Source organism: Nerophis lumbriciformis, linkage group LG31 (assembly GCF_033978685.3).
Source record: "Nerophis lumbriciformis linkage group LG31, RoL_Nlum_v2.1, whole genome shotgun sequence".
Lineage (NCBI taxonomy): Eukaryota > Metazoa > Chordata > Actinopteri > Syngnathiformes > Syngnathidae > Nerophis > Nerophis lumbriciformis.
This window is the reverse complement of record NC_084578.2, coordinates 21,309,136-21,330,183: the sequence shown is the minus strand read 5'-3', so window position 1 is coordinate 21,330,183 and position 21,048 is coordinate 21,309,136. Positions and strand designations below refer to the sequence as shown.

At 39.4% G+C, this 21,048-nt stretch overlaps 1 protein-coding gene across 1 annotated transcript; it reads left to right on the top strand.

Moving 5' to 3' along the window:
- The first annotated feature begins 1,166 nt into the window (after positions 1-1,166).
- On the top strand, positions 1,167-19,938 carry LOC133574175 (uncharacterized). Its single transcript, XM_061926257.2, has 2 exons — positions 1,167-1,570; positions 18,758-19,938. The coding sequence occupies exons 1-2, from the start codon at positions 1,447-1,449 to the stop codon at positions 19,696-19,698; spliced, it is 1,065 nt and encodes a 354-aa protein (XP_061782241.1). The 5' UTR covers positions 1,167-1,446; the 3' UTR covers positions 19,699-19,938.
- Positions 19,939-21,048: the final 1,110 nt, after the last annotated feature.

The window sequence follows — 21,048 nt, the reverse complement described above, 5'->3', positions numbered from 1 at the left end:
CTTTTGTTTATGTCGACGCGCCGCTAAAACATACCACACAGGTGTAGGACGGGCTCAACGCTGCTCCGCGTCCTCCTCCACGCACTGCACGCACGCGCGCTGCTTGGCTCGGTGGGATGATCTGCTGCTGCTGCTGGCTGCTGTCCCCAATGAGCGACCCTGTATCTCTCCAGTGGGACTCGTAGCTGCCGATGCAGAGCTTGATTGCAGAAGGTCTCCGCCGCTTCGCCGATCAGTTTCCTCCGCCGCCGATCACCAAACAAACGCTGACAGCGGCCCGTGCGTTCCTCTTCCAAAACGAGCCTCGTAGCTTGTTGCTTCCTAATAAACAACTCGCGTTCCGATGAGGCAGTTTTTGACTAAGTGTAGCGGTAAAGTCCTATACTCTTACTGCTACTGGTTGCCGAATATAACCGAAGCTAGTTTAGACGTGTGCAGCTGGCTAATAATTGATGTCCAGAATTGTGTCCATGTTTAACACACATATTTATTAATATACAGTCACGTAAATCAAACTCACTTGGTAACAAAAACGGAAAATAAACGGGAACAAACAAATCATAGCCTGGCACAGTCAAAAACTGTTGCGCCTCCACTCAGCAACACCTGAGCAAGATCCCAGCCCCTCCCTAAGTAGACTGGCACTTGGCCTTGAGCCAACCCCTTTAATGACGTCATACATTTGACGGACAGAAACAGTAAATGGCTCTAACATTATGTTTTGAAATTAAGTTTGCTGCTATCCAGGTGGAACGAACAATTTTAGCATTTTTGATAGATAGGTGCAGGTAATTTTAGACATTCTTAATTTGATTCAATGAACTTTATTATTGGACTTGTATGGCTATATTAATGTTACAATAACATTTATGGCATGTTTTTATAGGTTACCCATAGGTGGTAATTTGTTGAAGATGCGGAACGGATGTTGACACATTTCGGTTTCCGTACGGATCGGTTGTCACTATGGTGACAGGGAGCCGTTTTGAAAGGTTGTATTCTGTTGTGATGCTTGTTTTGTATTTAATGTTCTATATTAAATTATTATTTAAATAAATATTCATTTTAAGATAACAAGAACCATGGTGACAGCGAGCGTTCAAACGCCGTAAAAAACACAATAATAGACGTAGCATTTGCGCATGCGCTGAATCGATTGTGTTTCCAAAACAGGGAGACGAGAGGAAACAGAGACAGAGCAAGATGGCGTTGGATGGAGAAGAAGGTTTTGTGGTCGTAACCGTTCTGTGTTCTCAACCTGCGCGTACATGTACACATATATGTCTTTAAACAGAGTAAACAAAGTCAATATTTAATTACACCCAGATACATTGGGCTGAGTGCGCCTTAACGCCTCTCAGGTTAACTTAGCTTGGTAGCTGCTAACGGACGTTACCAACACATCGATAAGCAGAGATAAAGTGTGCGTGTTGTGATTGTGTGAACATGTGCGAAAGAACGATAGCTGAGTTCGACGAGGAACTTTCTCGAACTAAAGAGGAGCATGAGCGACAACATCAACTACTGGACGCTTTCAAGAAGAAGTATCAAGTTGCGTCAAACAGAGCAGGTTTGTTTCATTCTTACTCTCACACACGCTTACTAACTTTTTATTTGGTCATTAACACTGATCCTAAAGTACGGAGCCCCTAAAGCAGGCCAGGGCAATTATTTTGACTGGGTGGCCAAATTTAGAGAAAAACATTTTTCTGGGGGCCGGTACCATACATGCCAAACTTGAGACCTCCGAATTTGGGAGATTGGGGGGGGGGTATATTTATAGCTAGAATTCACTGAAATTTAAGTATTTCTTATATATATATATATATATATATATATATATATATATATATATATATATATATATATATATATAAAATAAATACTTTAATTTCAGTGTTCATTTATTTACACACATAACACTCTACTCATTGTTGTATTTGAAAGTGCAATGCTTTGCAGCCAGTAGCACAACCTTTGGAGGAGCATAGGTATGGGCAGCATCTGTGAAATTTAATTTGCAGGAAAGGAGTGAGTTTAGGGTTGAATTGTCCATCCTCGTTCTATTCTCTGTCACTACCTTTCTAACCATGCTGAACACCCTCTCTGATGATGCATTGCTGTGTGGCGCGCACAAAAGTGCCTTCATCAAATGCACCAGAGTCTGGAATCTTCCATCTCTCCCTAGCATTCCCCTTCGAGCTGTCCTGGATAAACTTAAATTCTTGTTTCCAATCATTTTGGAACTTGCAAGCGTACTTCTTCTTCTTACTCGTTGTCGCCATGATTGTCTCTTCTTCGTTCTTCTGCTTCGTCTCTGTTATGTTTTTGGACAGTACTACTTGCCATAGTTTTGAAGCAATGCATGATGGGAATCCGGATGTTGTGTGTCAGTGTATTAACGTGCCGGCTGGAATAAACACACGCTGCGAAATAGCTTCGTGCCTGCCTACTAGAGATGCGCGGTTTGCGGACACAACCGCGGATTATCCGCGGGTCGGGCGGTTGAAATAAAAAAAAATTAGATTTTATCCGCGGGTCGGGTCGGGTGGTTGAAATAAAAAAAAATTAGATTTTAAATAGATTCAGGTGGGTGGCAGTTAAACCAATTCGGAAATATATATACATAGTTACATGTTGTTACCCACATATGAAAAACGAGCAGGCACCTGCAGCATGCCACAACAGAAGAAGAAGAAAAAAAGAGATGGCAACGCCGGCAGCAAACGTGGTACGCGACAAACTAAAAAGGGAATACTAAAGACCAGGGGAAAAAAAGGCCAGAAAAGTTCAGCGTGGACTCGTTTTTATGAGGTTGTAAATCAGGATGATAGTAATGCTGGCTACGTGATTTGCAAGAGCTGCGACGCTGTTTATGTCTACGACAGTCACAAAACCGGGACATCTAACATGGTGCATCACATTTGTGCAAAACCCCGAATCTCCACAAACACCCTGAGCATGAGCAGTTTCGTCCGCCGTGATCCAAGAAGAGTGCCACAGGATGTTAAAACAAGATAGAACGCAGCTGCCTGCAGCAGTTTGAGTGGCGCGAGCGCGCTTGGAGGTGCGCTCAGCGCGGCTCCCAGATGAGCGCTGTCTGGGCCGTGACAGCGTGGCACGCATTGAATGTCCTTGCTGCATTGGATCAGTCTCCTTTCTTTAACAGGCAAAAGCTTTATAACCTCACTAATGCCTTGTATCGTCTATATTAGATATATAACAACGGGCGGGTGGCGGATGGCGGGCGGGTGCGGTTTTGATTAAATGTTAGTTCGGGTGGATGGCGGATGGTTGACGACTTTTGTGATGCGGTTGCGGATGAAATAATTGCCTATCCGCGCATCTCTACTGCCTACTTAATGAGTTCTAGATAAACCTATGGATAACGGAGACATATATGATAGTCTCCTTCTCGTTGTGTGTGCAGTTGCGCACTGAGCTCCAAAAGGCGTAGATGTTATAACGTGACTGGGCCGGAGGAAAAGCGGACGTGACGACAGGTTGTCCTCACTCAGGTCCAGCTGGAAATTTGGGAGAATGGTTGTCCCTGGAGATTTTCGGGAGAGGCACTGAAATTCGGGAGTCTCCCGGAAAATTCGGGAGGGTTGGCAAGTATGGCCGGTACATCTATTTTTAGGGACACTAATACAAAACCTCACAATAATGTCTGATTGAAAGCTAAAAACGTTATGACAGACCACCTTAAAAAACGGAATGGAATTTTAAATTTCTTTACTGAATGAGACACCCAGAATGTACATGAAAATAAAGAATGTGGGATTTACAATATTAACTATGAACGATAAAACACTGAATATTGACAACATATGAACGTCACACCCCCTCTCCGTCGACATATTTTACAATCAAGCGAAACGCAACAAAAACAGCAAAATATGAACGTGAAGGGTAAAAAATAAACCCACCTACAATCTGATATATCTGATACATCACTAAGCTTTAGAACTTTGCTGTGAAAATCTCCTCTGGCGTCTTTCGCAATTCAGGCTGGCCCTCTGGAAACACTCTGTGGAAACTCTCCAAACCCACACTGCTTGATGCCTCATCTGAGCTGCTGTGACTTAGATTACCATAGTAACTAATTAGATTACCATAGTAACTAAATAGATTACCATAGTAACTAGTATATCATGCAAAAGCGCAGATTCCAACCATTGAAATACTTTGTATAGTTCAAGACTTAAGGTCATTTGAAAACATCACTGCACATCATAATGGCAGCTACAGTTTCCATCTTAAAGATCTAAAAAAATGATTAGGGAATGTCCGGCGGGCCAGATTGAAAAGCTTAACGGGCCGCATGCGGCCCCTGAGCCTTATTTTGCCCAGGTCTGCCCTAAATGGACATGGAGATCTCGCAATACATTTTGCGAGATCTCGCAAAAGACAGCGATGGTGAACCGGAAGTGAAACAGACACAGCGATGGAAGAGCGGTAGCCTACTCGTCATCTGTGCTACGACGAGAAAGCCTCCTCGCCCAGAGTATTCTTTTCAGATGTCTCTCACTTATGTCAAAGCCATATCTACCTTCAAGAACAGACTTGATGTCTTTATATGTTAGGTCAATACTAAAATAGAAATCAATAAACTTCTCCCACAGATGATGCGTAGGCTTCTTCATCGCTTTGTCTGGTTCACTTCTGGTTCACCATCGCTGTGTCTGTTTTACTTCCGGTTCACTGACATAGGAAAAAAAACCTTTTGCGAAATCTCGCAAAAAGTATTGCGGGATCTTGCAAAAAGTATTGCGAGATCTCGAAAAAAGTATTGTGAGATCTCGGAAAAAAGTATTGCGGGATCTCGAAAATAATATTGCGAGATCTCGCAAAAAGGTTTGCGTGATCTCACAAAAGTATTGCGGGATCTCGCAAAAAGTATTGCAAGATCTCGCAAAAAGTATTGCGAGATCTCAACAAAAGTATTGCGGGATCTCGCAAAAAGTATTGCGAGATCTCGCAAAAAGTATTGCGAGATCTCGCAAAACATTTTTTTCCCTCCATGCCCCTTTAGGGGCTCCGTACTGAAGAGATTGTATAAAGCTGCATTGTTTTAGTGTTGCTGTTAATTGATGCTTGGTTACTGCATGGCATCGAGACCGTTTGGAACAAACATTGTAATCCTTTTTAGATCGGGGGCCACATGGAGAAAAATCTACTCCCAAGTGGGCCGGTAAAATCACGGCACGATAACTTAAAAATAAAGACAACATCAGATTGTTTTCTTTGTTTAAAGGAGAACATTATCACCAGACCTATGTAAGCGTCAATATATACCTTGATGTTGCAGAAAAAAGGCCATATATTTTTTTAACCGATTTCCGAACTCTAAATGGGTGAATTTTGGCGAATTAAACGCCTTTCTATTATTCGCTCTCGGAGCGATGACGTCACAACGTGACGTCACATCGGGAAGCAATCCGCCATTTTCTCAAACACATTACAAACACCGAGTCAAATCAGCTCTGTTATTTTCCGTTTTTTCGACTGTTTTCCGTACCTTGGAGACATCATGCCTCGTCGGTGTGTTGTCGGAGGGTGTAACAACACGAACAGGGACGGATTCAAGTTGCACCAGTGGCCCAAAGATGCAAAAGTGGCAAGAAATTGGACGTTTGTTCCGCACACTTTACCGACGAAAGCTATGCTACGACAGAGATGGCAAGAATGTGTGGATATCCTGCGACACTCAAAGCAGATGCATTTCCAGCGATAAAGTCAAAGAAATCTGCCGCCATACCCCCAGGAAAAGAGAGTGGATGAGGGTATGTCTACAGAATATATTAATTTATGAAAACTGGGCTGTCTGCACTCTCAAAGTGCATGTTGTTGCCAAATGTATTTCATATGCTGTAAACCTAGTTCATAGTTGTTAGTTTCCTTTAATGCCAAACAAACACATACCAATCGTTGGTTAGAAGGCGATCGACAAATTCGTCCTCGCTTTCTCCCGTGTCGCTGGCTGTCGTGTCGTTTTCGTCGGTTTTGCTTGCATACGGTTCAAACCGATATGGCTCAATAGCTTCAGTTTCTTCTTCAATTTCGTTTTCGCTACCTGCCTCCACACTACAACCATCCGTTTCAATACATGTGTAATCTGTTGAATTGCTTAAGCCGCTGAAATCCGAGTCTGAATCCGAGCTAATGTCGCTATACCTTGCTGTTCTATCCGCCATGTTTGTTTGTATCGGCATCACTATGTGACGTCACAGGAAAATGGACGGGTGTATATAACGATAGTTAAAATCAGGCACTTTGAAGGTTTTTTTAGGGGTATTGCGTGATGGGTAAAATTTTGAAAAAAACTTCGAAAAATAAAATTAGCCACTGGGAACTGATTTTTAATGGTTTTAACCCTTCTGAAATTGTGATAATGTTCCCCTTTAAAAATAGAACGCGTGTAACAGGGTCAAGTATGTAATTTAAATAATGTATTTTATAATGTTTTATTATTGTAATAGTTACACAAAATGTGTAAGTTACATGTAAATACCTGAAGGTTGTTTGATGTTTTGTCAATGTTGAATTGTCTCGTTGTCCCTCCGACTGCAATAATTGCTGTGACACCTGTCTCTATATCTGCGTTGGACACGCCTTCCTGCTTCCCTTTCGTCCACGATAACGGAAGAGGGGCTTGATGATGGCAGAACAATATTGACAACAATTGTAATCTCTGTATTATCAGTCAGTAAAGTGCAGCTGAGCAGCAACACATGGTGTCGGTTGTATTCAATTCTACACAACGCAGAGGAAGAGACCACCGGTTACACAAGCACATTCTGAAAATGTACAAATCATAATGTTGTTGGGTTGTTTTTTTACACTTACATGTTGCGTTTAATAATATTCTCTCTATATTTGTCGTTATTTATATTTTCTGAATAAATTATGTGATAATGTTCATCAGTCCAATCCAATCCACTTTATTTATATAGCACATTTAAACAACAAAAATGTTTCCAAATTGCTGCACAACAATATTAAAAACATAATTCAAATAGTATCCTTAGCTCCACCAATGACTGAATAAAAACAAAAAATAAATAAATATAAAACCAATATAAAAATAAATATGATTAAAAACAATTTTAAAGTAAACTCGTTGGTGTTAATTTTCAATCTATCAAGATAAAGAAAAAAAATTATATTAAAATCAAATTACTGGATGTTATTTATGTAGTTTGATCATTTTTCTCGACTGGTGCACTAACATCATGTAGTTTATTTTGTACACATCTACAAAAATACAAATAATTGCTATTGGGACATCTAGTGGACACATTTAGAACAGCAGTTTCTTTCATTCAAAAATGTCAGGTAAATTTTTATACCGTATTTTTCGGAGTATAAGTCGCTCCGGAGTACAAGTCGCACCGGCCAAAAATGCATAATAAAGAAGGAAAAAAACATAAGTCGCACTGGAGTATAAGTCACATTTTTTGGGGAAATGTATTTGATAAAACCCAACACCAAGAATAGACATTTGAAAGGCAATTTAAAATAAATAAAGAACAGTGAACAACAGGCTGAATAAGTGTACGTTATATGACGGGCAGCACGGTGGAAGAGGGGTTAGTGCGTCTGCCTCACAATACGAAGGTCCTGAGTAGTTGTGAGTTCAATCCCGGCCTCGGGATCTTTCTGTGTGGAGTTTGCATGTTCTCCCCGTGACTGCGTGGGTTCCCTCCGGGTACTCCGGCTTCCTCCCACCTCCAAAGACATGCATCTGAGGATAAGTTGATTGGCAACACTAAATTGGCTCTAGTGTGTGGATGTGAGTGTGAATGTTGTCTGTCTATCTGTGTTGGCCCTGCAATGAGATGGCGACTTGTCCATGGTGTACCCCGCCTTCCGCCCGATTGTAGCTGAGATAGGCTCCAGCACACCCCGCGACCCCGAAGGGAAATAAGCGGTAGAAAATGGATGGCTGGGTGGATATATGACGCATAAATAACCAACTGAGAACGTGCCTGGTATGTTAACGTAACATACTATGGTAAGAGTCATTTAAATGACTATAACATATAGAACATGCTATACGTTTACCAAACAATCTGTCACTCCTAATCGCTTATTCCCATGAAATCTTATACGTGAATGAGCTAAATAATATTATTTGATATTTTACAGTAATGTGTTAATAATTTCACACATAAGTTGCTCCTGAGTATAAGTCGCACCCCCGGCCAAACTATGAAAAAAACTGCGACTTATAGTCCGAAAAATACGGTAATTAGCAAACTCATCCCGCGGGCCGGATAAAACCTGTACGTTTAACAACCCTGGTATAATCTATATTAAACATTTAATATTTAAGAGAAGTTATTGTTCATCTCAGTGTGTAATAATAATGTGTATCAACAAGTTTACACAAAGCTCACTATTAAGTCACCAAATATGTTTTACATTGCAATCAAAATTATTATTGCTGCCTCTCTGCTAATTTGAAATTGCCTGTCCACCCTTTTCTTTCCGATCTTTTTCTGCCAAACCCTTCAAAATACATTCAAAGAGTGTTTGGAAAATTACCTTTAAAAAGTAATTTCTTATAGTTACTCGTTACTTTGCAGAAAAAAAGTAAATAATTTACTTACAGAATTACTCTTTAATAGATGTAATTAATTACCACCAACGAAAGGAAATATTGTGTTACTTTAAACAAAAACTTCAAATATGGCATATGCAGTTGTAATGTTTCATGAGACCAGAGTGTGTGTAGGTTCCTTTAGAGCAGGGGTGTCAAATGTACGGCCCGCGGGCCGAACAGGTTTTATACGGCCCGCGGGATGAGTTTGTGAAGTATAAAAATGAGCTGATATTTTTGATTGAAATAAACTGCTGTTTTAAATGTGTCCACTAGATGTCGCAATAGCGATTCTTTGTATCGCCTGCCGCGAAAGAACACATGACTTCAGAGGAGGCGGAGCTATGTGTCGTGTCAAGATAGAGGCAACACTTGCATGTTTGGACACTACGTATTTACGCTGCTTATTAGTGATAGTATACAAAATGTAGATTGTTGCATTCATGTCTTGATTGTCAAATATGGTGTAGGTAATGTAACCAGTGAAATTTCTACACAAACAAATGGTTTTGATAATCTGTACATTTCCTGTTGTACTTATGACTGGGGACACATTTTCTGGGCGCTGAAATAATATGTATCCCCTTCATGTGTGATTCATGAAATGAGTTCAAATTGACAAGTTTTGTTGTAGATGATGCTACATATGTACAGAATAAACATCATAATGTTAGTACATCAGTTGAGGAAAATGAGTAACAATAATATTTGATTTTGTTATTATTCAATTCATCTTCTGATGGATTAAAAATTAACTCCAATTTTAAAACTCTGCCAGACTCAATTCCACCTTTTGACAGAAGAACATTATCACATCATTTATTCAGAAAGTATAAATAATCACAAATGAAGATACTTTTAACCGCAACATGTAAGTGTAAAACAGAAAGAAAAAGAAAAAAACATTATAATTTGTACATTTGCTTTATTTTTTAAAAGAGAAAACAATCTGAAGTTGTTTTTATTTTAAAGTTATCATGCCTTGATTTGACCAGTCCGGCCCACTTGGGAACAGATTTTCCTCTTTGTGGCCCCTGAGGTAAAATTAGTTTGACATCCCTGCTTTAGAGGAGCCCTATAACACAAAACCTAATTTTCTTACTTATTGGTATTTGCTGTTGTGTATTTGGGATCTGCATACGTACTGTAAATTTTAAATCAAACTGTGGAGGCATTGCGTAGATACTTATAAAACAATCTTGCCTTCCTTCATACCTCCAGGAAACGAGCTGTTTGGAATTTGTTTCATTGCTGACATTTTTGCCATTGGTGACGTTTGATTACAAATTTAAAGGACCTCTGAAGATTCCAAATACACAACAGCAGGTACCAATAGGTAAGAAAACTTGATTTTGCAAAATAGGTTGCATTTAAATGTAGAAAAAAAAACAGTTTTTTGAGAGTTAGAAATTCCACCCATCCATTTTCTACTGTTTGTCCCTCTTGGGGTCGCGGGGGTGCTGGAACCTATCCCCGCTGTATTTGGGCGGAAGACGGGGTACATCCTGGACAAGTCACCACCTCATCGCAGGGCCAACCCAGATAGACAGACATTATTCACACTCTAGGACCAATTTAGTGTTGCCAATCAACCTATCCCCATGCATGTCTTTGGAGGTGGGAGGAAGCCGGAGTACCCGAAGGGAACCCACACAGTCATTGGGAGAACATGCAAACTCCACACAGGACGACCTGGGAATCGAACCCTAACCTTTGTTAGTGTGAGGCAGACTTACTATCCCCTGCTCCACCGTGCATCCCCAGTTCGAAACTGTTTTTCGTCATTTCATTTGTGTAACTAAGGTGTTTCTGTAGCTTGTTTTCTTCAAATGCAATCAGTAGTCGTTTGTTCAACTTCTTTAGTTATTCTAATAGATTCCATTTTATGACCTCTCTCTTTTATCATTTGGGCTATTCTACTTCCGGCCCACGAGTTCAGTTAAAAAAACTTGAGAGCTCCTGTATGTCTGACAAAATAGATTGACCAGAATCAAATGTCTACTGTAGAATATACTCCAGAATATACAGAATAAGAATAATAGTTATGGGAAAATTGTGCTGAAAAATCACTTATATACACCGTGAAATCCAATAACACAGTTATTTAAAAAAGAACTAAAATAAATTGATACACTTTTAGAAAACCCACTGATTTGCTTGTTTTGTGTTTCTTATGCTTCACTGATAGTGTTTTAGTCTTCTTTTTAATGGCAAAACTTTTTTTTTAATTATTGGTTTGTACTGTAGCACTACAAGGGAGTGACTAATACAATATGCAGTCAGTGCATCCGAGAAGTATTCACAGCGCTTTACTTTTTCCATGTTTTGTTATTTTACAACCTTATTTAAAAATTTAATAAATAATATTTTTTCATCAAATTCTACTGACAATATGAATTTGTATTATTTGTTTTGCAAATGTATTAAAAATAAGAAATCACATGTACCGTATTTTTCGGAGTATAAGTCGCACCGGAGTATAAGTCGCATCTCCCGAAAATGCATAATAAAGAAGGAAAAAAAATCGTGCTGGAGTATAAGTTGCATTTTTTGGGGAAATTTATTTGATAAAACCCAACACCAAGAATAGAAATTTGAAAGGCAATTTAAAATAAATAAAGAATAGTGAACAACAGGCTGAATAAGTGTACATTATATGAGGCATAAATAACCAACTGAGAACGTGCCTGGTATGTTAACGTAACATATTATGGTAAGAGTCATTCAAATATATACTATTCGTTTACCAAACAATCTGTCACTCCTAATCGCTAAATCCCATGAAATCTTATAATTTCACACATAAGTCGCTCCTGACTATGAAAAAAACTGTGACTTACAGTCCGAAAAATACGGTACATAAGCATTCCCATCATTTGCTCAATACTTTGTTGATGCACCTTTGGCAGAAATTATAGCCTCAAGTCTTTCTGAATACAATGCCACAAGCTTGGCACACTTATCTCTAGGCAGTTTCGCCCTTTTCTCTTTGCAGCACCTCTCAATCTCCATCAGGTTGGATAGGAAGCGTTGGTTTTCATCCAGGATGTCTCTGTACATTGCTGCATTCTTCTTAGTCTAGTCAGGGAGCTGAGCAATAACCTGATGGTCACTCTGTCAGAGCTACAGCATTCCTCTGTGAAGAAAGAGGAACCTTCCAGAAGGACAACCATCTCTGCAGCAAACCACCAATCAGGCCTGTATAATATAGTGGCCTGACGGAAGCCATTTCCTAGTAAAAAGTTTGCCAAAATGCAGCTGGAAGACTCAGACAATGTGATTCTCTAGTCCATTGGTGTCAAACTCTGGCCCACGGGCCAAATTTGGCCCGCCGTGTAATTTCACTTGGCTCGTGAGGCGATATCAAATCAACACTAGAGCTGGCCCGCCGATCATATACAGCGCCGGTGACGCGGTACACCGCTAATTCTCATACTTGCCAACCTTCCCGGGAGATTCCCAAATTTCAGTGCCCCTCCCGAAAACGTCCCCTTTTTGTCCAGTCCAACAAGAGCTGGTTCAGTTACATAATATGTGCGGCTTTAGCACGCACACAGAAGTGAATGCAACGCATACTTGATCTTCAGCGATACAGGTTACACTGAGGGTGCCAGTATAAAAACACTTTAACATTGTTAGAAATATACGCCACACTGTGAATCCACACCAAACAAGAATGACAAACACATTTTGGGAGAACATCCGCACAGTAACACAACATAAACACAACAGAACAAATACCCAGAACCCTTTGCTGCACTAACTCTTCCGGGAAGCTACAAGGTGTGTGTGTGTGTGTGTGTGTGTGTGTGTGTGTGTGTGTGTGTGTGTGTGTGTGTGTGTGTGTGTGTGTGCGTGTGCGTGTGTGTGTGTGTGTGAGAGGGGGTGGGGGCGGCGGGGTTTGGAGGTAGCAGGGGTGTATATTGTGTGCATGTAGCGTGCTTAGTCTGGAGGCTAAATACACACAGTGTGTTATGTAACTGTTGTTTAGTGTTGATATCCTTTGCTTAGTTTGATAAATGTTGGAGCAGTTTGCTTCATCAGGAGGGTGAAGTCGCTCAATTTAAAGTGTTGGATTTAACTGTGTTGGATCATTGGCTGCTGGTGAGGGCATAGAAAAAGGGGCATTTTTCTACCAGTAGACAGCGTTTAAGATTGAGTGTTTCACTGCTAAATTAATAATATATTTATATTTAATATGGATTTTAAATATGTATCTAAATAGGTGGTTAATTGGTTAGGTATTTATGTATTTGCATATTGGCTTTTCTGTTGCATTTATCTATTGTGTTTCTGGGTTTAAATGTATTTTATATGTATCTTGGTGCATTTATGTTGAGACAATTTATTTAAAATCTGTTTTAACTTAAAGGGAAAAGATGTGTCCATTTTCTTGCACTTGTTTAATGGTTAAGAGTTTGATAGCCTAATTAATAGTTGTAAATCATGGGATTGATAATTGATTGATTTTTTACAGCATGTTAATCTTGTGGTGTTTGTCCTTAAAGGTTTTTCACCTACTAAAGAAGCTAAAGGCTACTAAAGACAGCTAATGACAGCTAAAGAAACTAAAGTCTACTAACACTGCTAAAGACTGCTAAAAAGACTAAAGAAGAAAAAAGAAGCTGTTTCTTCGTTGGAAAAACTGTTGCAAACTAAAGGAAAATAAAAAGGAAAAAGTAACTACGGTCTGGTCTTTTGAGTGAAATCCAGAAGCCACATTCAGCATTGGTACATCCCTTCAAGTGTGGGATAAGCACAGCAAAAAAAAGCAAAACACTTGACAGTTGTTGTATGCACACTGTGTCGAGCGGAAATGGCCTATCATAGCAGCACAACGGCTATGAACGAACATTTGAAAAGAAAACACCTGACAGCGTTCTTGCCATCACCATCAACTAGTCAATCGTCCGCGTGAGTACACGTTGTCATCATTACACAAAATCATGAATGTGTCATTTGTATCTGCGTTGTAAATTCATAAACTAAAACACTGTTTCGCTCTGAGAGGCGCGTTTGGCGTGCCTGTTCAGTGTTTACAAAGATGCGCTCCTCTTTAACGCTAACGTTAATTAGTTGTGCAAATACCTTTTACAACATTAACAGTTACATATACTATGTACAAACGAACAATTAACTTTCACTTTAATCATACTATCATTGTTGTGTTATTAAGCAAAATAAGCAATACTTTTACTTTTGTTGAAATGTTTACACTGTTACAGAATATTTCGTTTTGCGCTTTTTTGTATTGGATGTTTATCTTTATTTTTGCACATTTTAAAGCAAAATAAGCAATACTTTTACTTTAGAAATGCTTATACTATTGCAGAATATTAAGATTTGCACTGGATGTTTACTTTTATATTTGCACATTAAAAAGCAAATAAGCTACTTTTAATTTTGTTAAATGTTAAAAGTTTTAAATGTTTACATTGTTACAGAATATTTTGTCATGTTGTTGTCAATGTTGACTGAGTGGCCATACTTTTTTTTTTGTAAATAAAAGTCATGCCTTTTGAAAAAACTGGCCTACATTTATTTTTTCATCTTCATTTTAAATAAAAAAATAATCGGTAAAAGGACAAATAATATATAGATTAATCGAAAAAAAATAATCTATAGATTAACCGATTAATCGAAAAAATAATCTATAGATTAATCGATAGAAAAATAATCGTTAGCTGCAGCCTTAGAATAAATTACTAAAATTATGCAAAAATCATATTCTCCGAATGTGATAAACAATCTTGCATAAAATATTAGCAGTGCACAATAATTATCGAGGCAATATTAGGAATTCTGACCTCCCACGATACTCCGATAACATTAAAAAAAGCTCAAGACAACCATTACAATTTTTTCATTGAATTTTAATCTTTCAATGAGGCGAGATTACACATACTGTGCTGTGTGTGGGTTAGGGCAGGGGTCGGCAACCCAAAGTGTTGAAAGAGCCATATTGGACCAAAAATACAAAAAATAAATCTGTCTGGAGCCGCTAAAAATTAAAAGCCTTCTGTAAGTGTTATAATGAAGGCAACACATGATGTAAGTGTCTATATTAGTTATATTAGCCTACTGTCAAAATGACTTTAAAAGTCTAATATAAGTGTTATAATGAAGGCAACACGTGATGTAAGTAAGTGTCTATATTAGCCTACTATCAAAGGCTGATGCAAATCTTCGTTGACAGAAATGTTGTATTTGAATTTTTATTCTACACATTTTTGCAACATTGGAAATCATTAGTAAAATGGAGGCTTCTCAGAAGGTGAGACAACTCCTGGAAATGACAGTCTTAGAATGGCCAAAGATATAGATGTGTGTGTCCAAATTTAAGGAAACAGCAGGCTGTCTTCTTGTAATGGATCTATTACAATCTTTGTAAGCTCGGTAACGTTTGCTGTGGTCTGGAACAACATGGCGCACAAACAACTGTGAGAAATGTAGCCAGTATTACATACAGATAATGTGTCATGAGACATGCAAATATAAATTAAATACACAGAGGACATAAGTGAAGGTAATTAAATGAGCTCAAATATACCTACAAACGAAGCATAATGATGCAATATGTACATGCAGTTAGCCTAAATAGCATGTTAGCATCGATTAGCTTGCAGTGTATGCCTGATAAGCACTCCAGCAAATCAATAAAATCAACAAAGCTCACATCTTTCTGTGGCAGCATCTGAGAAAGTTGTACTTGTAAACAAACTACGATGAGTTCAAGGATCGCTGAAATTAGTAGGACAAAACGTTGCATGCCAAATACTCTCATCAGTGAAGCATGTATAACATAAACAGCGGGATTTCTAACAATTAGGAAGGCTTGTGTCATGTTTGAAAATATATTAAAACAAAACAAAAACAAAATTCTTAATCTTTTTCCATTTTCACACATCTCTGAAAGATTTCCAGGGAACCACTGGGGCGGCGTTAAAGAGCCACATAAGCTCGAGAGCCGCTGGTTGCTGACCCCCGTCTTAGTACTTACATCGTCAACTATCAAATCATACCATTCTGGTTCACTCAGATCACTCAGGTTGTGAGTCGAGTCGCCGTCCTTAATCGAACTTGCAACTGCCAGTAACTGACTTGCACTTAGTTTTGGAAGAATCTTTAGGATCTTAAAAATCAATGTCCGTCGTGGAATGGACATGATGTTCCATGAGTGACATCATGCAATGACGCACTGGACTGCAGCCTTCCCTGAAGCTTTTGGTCCTACGTTTTGCTTCGACATCACTCTACCAGGCAGTACACTTGAGGATCTCGGACTAGCCCCAGACCTAGGGGTTTCTGGACCAGTAGCAAGGGTTACACAGGCTGTGTAGCCAATAAAACAACTGTCAAATAAGAGGCATCCAACATTAGCGTCTTCTCATGTCTGAGCTCGTTCATTAATGAGCGATACTTGGCTAAAGCTAACAGCTACTGGCTTTCTTTTTGAATCATTTAACACCAGCGGTGTCCAAACTTTTCCCAGCGTGGGCCACATACAATCAAATTGATAGCTGCAGGGGCCACTTTGATACTAGAACCAGTACAATGTAGGTCAATCCAAATATTCTAAACTATCTGAACACAACATCCATATCTTACCTTTGACTTATCGGTAAGGAATAATTTCTATGTAATTTGGCCTAAATTGGGCATTTTCAACCATAAAAATGGCTAAATTAACTAAAAAATATAAATACTACAGTAGCATTGCAGGCCTCGAATGTTAACTTTTTAAGGTCAAGGCAAGTGTTGCCTTAAAGGAGGGCTCATATTTTAGGGCAAGTTAGAAGGGCACCAAGGCAAACGTTATTTTCTTTCGAGGCAGGAGATATATATATATATATATATGTATGTGTGGGGAAAAAAATCACAAGACTATTTCATCTCTACAGGCCTGTTTCATGAGGGGGGGTTCCCTCAATCATCAGGAGATTTTAATGGGAGCATTCACATACCATGGTTTGTATAGGGCACAGAGTGGGTGGGTACAGGCTGGCGTAGGGGCGTGGTGATTGGCTCATGTGTTACCTAGGAGGTGTTTCCGTCTGTGGCGGCATGCTGTTACAATTTTGCTGCGCTTGTTGAGGGATGACAGGTCTGGACGGTAAATAATAAACAGTTTTTCTTTCAAGCATAGGTTGCATCTTTTATTACCACTATTGTAAGGTGTGCTGGATGCAAGAATTTGCCATGTTATTGAATATTCAACATTATTGTCTTTGAGATCCCAAATGTGTTTGCTGAGTTCTGTGGTATTCCGCAGGTTTTGGTTCCTGAAAGAAGCCTTGTGATTGTTCCATCTGGTTTTGAATTCTCCCTCGGTTAATCCTACATATGTGTCGGATGTGTTAATGTCCTTGCGTGTTACCTTAGATTGGTAGACAACTGATGTTTGTAAGTACCCCCCGTTGAGAGGGCAATCAGGTTTCTTTCGACAGTTACAGCCTTTGTTGGTTTTGGAGTCGCTCTGTCCGGGGGCCGACGGCTCATTTGCAATTGTTTTGTTGTGGTTTGAGATGATTTGTCGTATATTGTTCATACAGCTGTAGCTCAATTTAATGTTGTTCTTGTTGAATACTTTTCTTAGGGTGTTGTCTTTGGGAAAGTGTTTGTCAATCAGATTGAGGAATTTGTGTCCAATGTTAGTTGAGACGTTTTTGCTGTATGGGGGGTTGTACCAGATGTCGTTTCGTTTTCTGTTCTTTTTTGGCTGGTTTCCTGGCGTGGGTTCATAGGTGAGGGTGAAATTGTATCCGCTTTCATCAAGGGCTTTTTGGTACGGGGGGGTTGCTTGGTCAAATTCAGCTTTGCTAGATGACAGCATCGATAGCCTTTTATTAATTCCGGTAGGTATTCTTTTCGTGGTGGTGGGTGGGTGGTTGCTGTCATGGTGCACGTATTGGAGTGTTGTGTTGGGTTTCGTGAATGGTTGGTAGCTGTTATTTCTCAGGTTGAAAGTGACGTCAAGGAAGTTGACGGTTTGCTTGTTGGCTTCAATCGTGATCCGTAGGCCGTTCTCTTTGAAAATTTGGCATATGCGCTTCTTGGTATTCTCGCTGCTCCTTGGCGAGGCGCGACACACTGCCAGTCCGTCATCACGGTAAATACCAAGGTTCAGATTGAGGCTAGCGAGCTGGGAGAGGAGGAAACTCTATATATATATAATAGATAAAAAATAGTGTTCATGTATGAGATCTAGGGCTGCCAATTATGGCCAAAGTAATAATTAAGATTATTGTTATCAATATTGAAATCATGATTACTGATTGTTAGGTAAAGCAGTGTTGGGGTGGGAACGTAATAATTATTCCCTTACAAGAAATAACAGGAATATAGAAAACTTCCAGAGTGACAACTCTCACATCGAATACACAATCTTCACAGCCTGCGTTAAGTTCGATTATTGTTATTATTTTACGAGTTGATTTTTTATTTTTATTTTTTATTTTTTTGCTAAAATGTTCAATTGATCTCAACTCACTGAATCGTATCAATAATGTCATCTCTGAATCGTATTGGCAAACACAAATATCGAATTGAATGATTACACATGTACCGTTAACTTTGTACTTGTAGGCGGGTCTGCTGCCTGGTACTTTGTGTGCTTATTAGCTATGGAAGCCTGGTGTTTAGACCTCAAACTTTAATATTAAAACAAATAACGCAGTCAATAGTTTGCGGAACACGATTGGCAGGAGATGGGAGCACAAATCACCTGGGAAAGTAAAATGTTACCTTCCTTTATAGCAAAATCTTTGAAAAAATAACTTATTCCATTATTATTCTGGTTATTGCCACTTGTTTTCCTTGCAGCTGACAAAGCCTCCTTTTTTCTTTTCATTCCTTTCACACACTTCTCCATCAATTGAGCACTGCTGCCACGTAGTATTGTCCTAACATGAATACTAGAGTAGACACAATAATGAAAATCTCCCCTTCCACCTCACCGCGACCCTGCTATTTGAGAAGCACAGGATTATATCCATAGTTTTACCCACTTTATGTTGGTCTTTCACACAACACAAAGTCCTAAAATATTTATTTACGTTTGTGGGTTGAGGAGGAAAAAGAGAAACATTTAAAACAAGCCACTATTATTACTTTTTTTCTGTCTGAAGCCTGTGTTTGTCTTTTGTCTTGTAGACATCAGTGAAGAACATATTCCCCCTGAGGACCAGGACTGGACCTCCAGGGTGGAGCAGCCCCCCCACATTAAAGAAGAGGAGCCACAGTCCCCCCACATTAAAGAGGAGGATGAGAAACCTTGTATCAATCAAGAGGGAGAGCAACTTGGAGGACGGGAAAAGTTCCTGGTGACTCACTTTTTCCCTGTGAAGAGTGAAGACGAGGGTCAAAATGAGGAGAAGAAAGGGGCGGAGCCTCCAAGCAGCGGTTCTCTCTTAGCGCCACTATCAGATAGTGACGACACGGCGTCACACTCTGATGGAGATTCTCCGGCTGATAAGACGTGTCATTCTGACAACACACACTGGAAATGTTCTCAGTGTGACAAAACCTTTTATGACAGCAGTAATCTGAAAAGACACATGAGAACGCACACTGGAGAGAAACCGTTCATGTGCTCAATTTGCGGTAAAACATTTTCTCGGAAATCACATTTAACAATACACACCAGAGTCCACACCGGAGAGAAACCGTTTTCCTGTTTAGTGTGCGGCGTAGGTTTTGCACAAAAACAGTATTTGAAAATTCACACAAGAATACACACCGGAGAGAAACCGTTTTCATGTTCAGTGTGTGATATAGGATTTGCACAAAAACAATATTTGAAAATACACATGAGAATACACACTGGTGAAAAACCGTTCTCTTGTTCAGTGTGTGGTAAAAGTTTTGTACAAAACCAAGATTTGAAGATACACATTAGAAGACACACAGGGGAAAAATCCTTCACCTGTTCAATCTGCAACAAAAGCTTTTGTGACCGAACACCACTCGTAAGACACATGAGAACACACACTGGTGAGAAAGTGTTGGGTTGCAGTGTGTGTGATGAAAGATTCTCTTATAAGTACCAGCTTGACAATCACAAGTGTGCTGGCGAGAACAGCAGCAGTAAGTAAAACTGTGGGACTTGAAAAATTATAAAAACTTCGACCATGTTGACCTTTAAACATCACATACAATTTTGTTAATATGCTTCTATTTAAATGCAATAAAAATGTGGGGGGAAAGGTGTTGTCTGTGTCATGTCCTTGCTGTGGTTTTTGATCGTTTTGTTTGTACCTGGTGGTTAGATAATAGGATCGTAGTCAACTCACATTTTAAAATACTCACAAGAAGATATAGAGGAAAATAAAATGCCAAATAAAGCTGTTTATCAATTTAATTTTGAGTGACTCCAAAATCCAGACGTCCATGGGTTCATACATTTGTATTCCATTGATCATTTGTGTGTGATTTTGTTGTCAACACATTCAACTATGTAAAGAACAAAGTATTTAATAAGAATATTTCACTCATTCAGATCGAGGATGTGTTATTTTAGTCTTCTCTTTGTTTTTTGGGCAGTTTATACAGGATAAACAAACTCTGAAGCATATGTTCACTTAACAGGAACAGGCACTTTTTTTTATTCTCATCAGGTACAACAGACAATTGTTATTCAACACTGCATGCTAGTGCTCAAAATGAGAACGACATGAGAATACACACTAGTGAAACTTAAAAACAATCAGCCATGGATGACACAGGGACTGAAAAATGCTTGCAACAAGGAAATACACTGCATATATCATTTACAACACGAATATCTATCTAGGGGGACAAAATAGGTACAAGCTAACCAGCATCTTACAAGCATGTAGGAAATAATATATAACAGTCAATTATTAGAAAGGAGCAAAAACAACATGAGAGCATCATGGGGCATCAATACTTTTTCAGAAGGAACTGTAAAAAAAAAAGTAGTTGAAAGCTTTAACAACTATTGTAGTATCTACTGTAATATGAAATAACATGTTTCAACATTTACCGTAAATATTGAAACATGTTTCAATATGAAATACTGAAACATGTTATTTCAATATGAAATAACATGTTTTTCCAACGACTTCCGGACAGCTTCGAAGCGATTCTGGACCACCATCTGCCGCCTCAGGAAGGGGAAGCAGTGCACTATCAACACCGTGTATGGTGAGGATGGTGTTCTGCTGACCTCGACTGCGGATGTTGTGGATCGGTGGAGGGAATACTTCGAAGACCTCCTCAATCCCACCAACACGTCTTGCTATGAGGAAGCAGTGCCTGAGGAATCTGTGGTGGGCTCTCCTATTTCTGGGGTTGAGGTTGCTGAGGTAGTTAAAAATCTCCTCGGTGGCAAGGCCCCGGGTGTGGATGAGATCCGCCCGGAGTTCCTTAAGGCTCTGGATCTTGTGGGGCTGTCTTGGTTGACCAGACTGCAGCATCGCGTG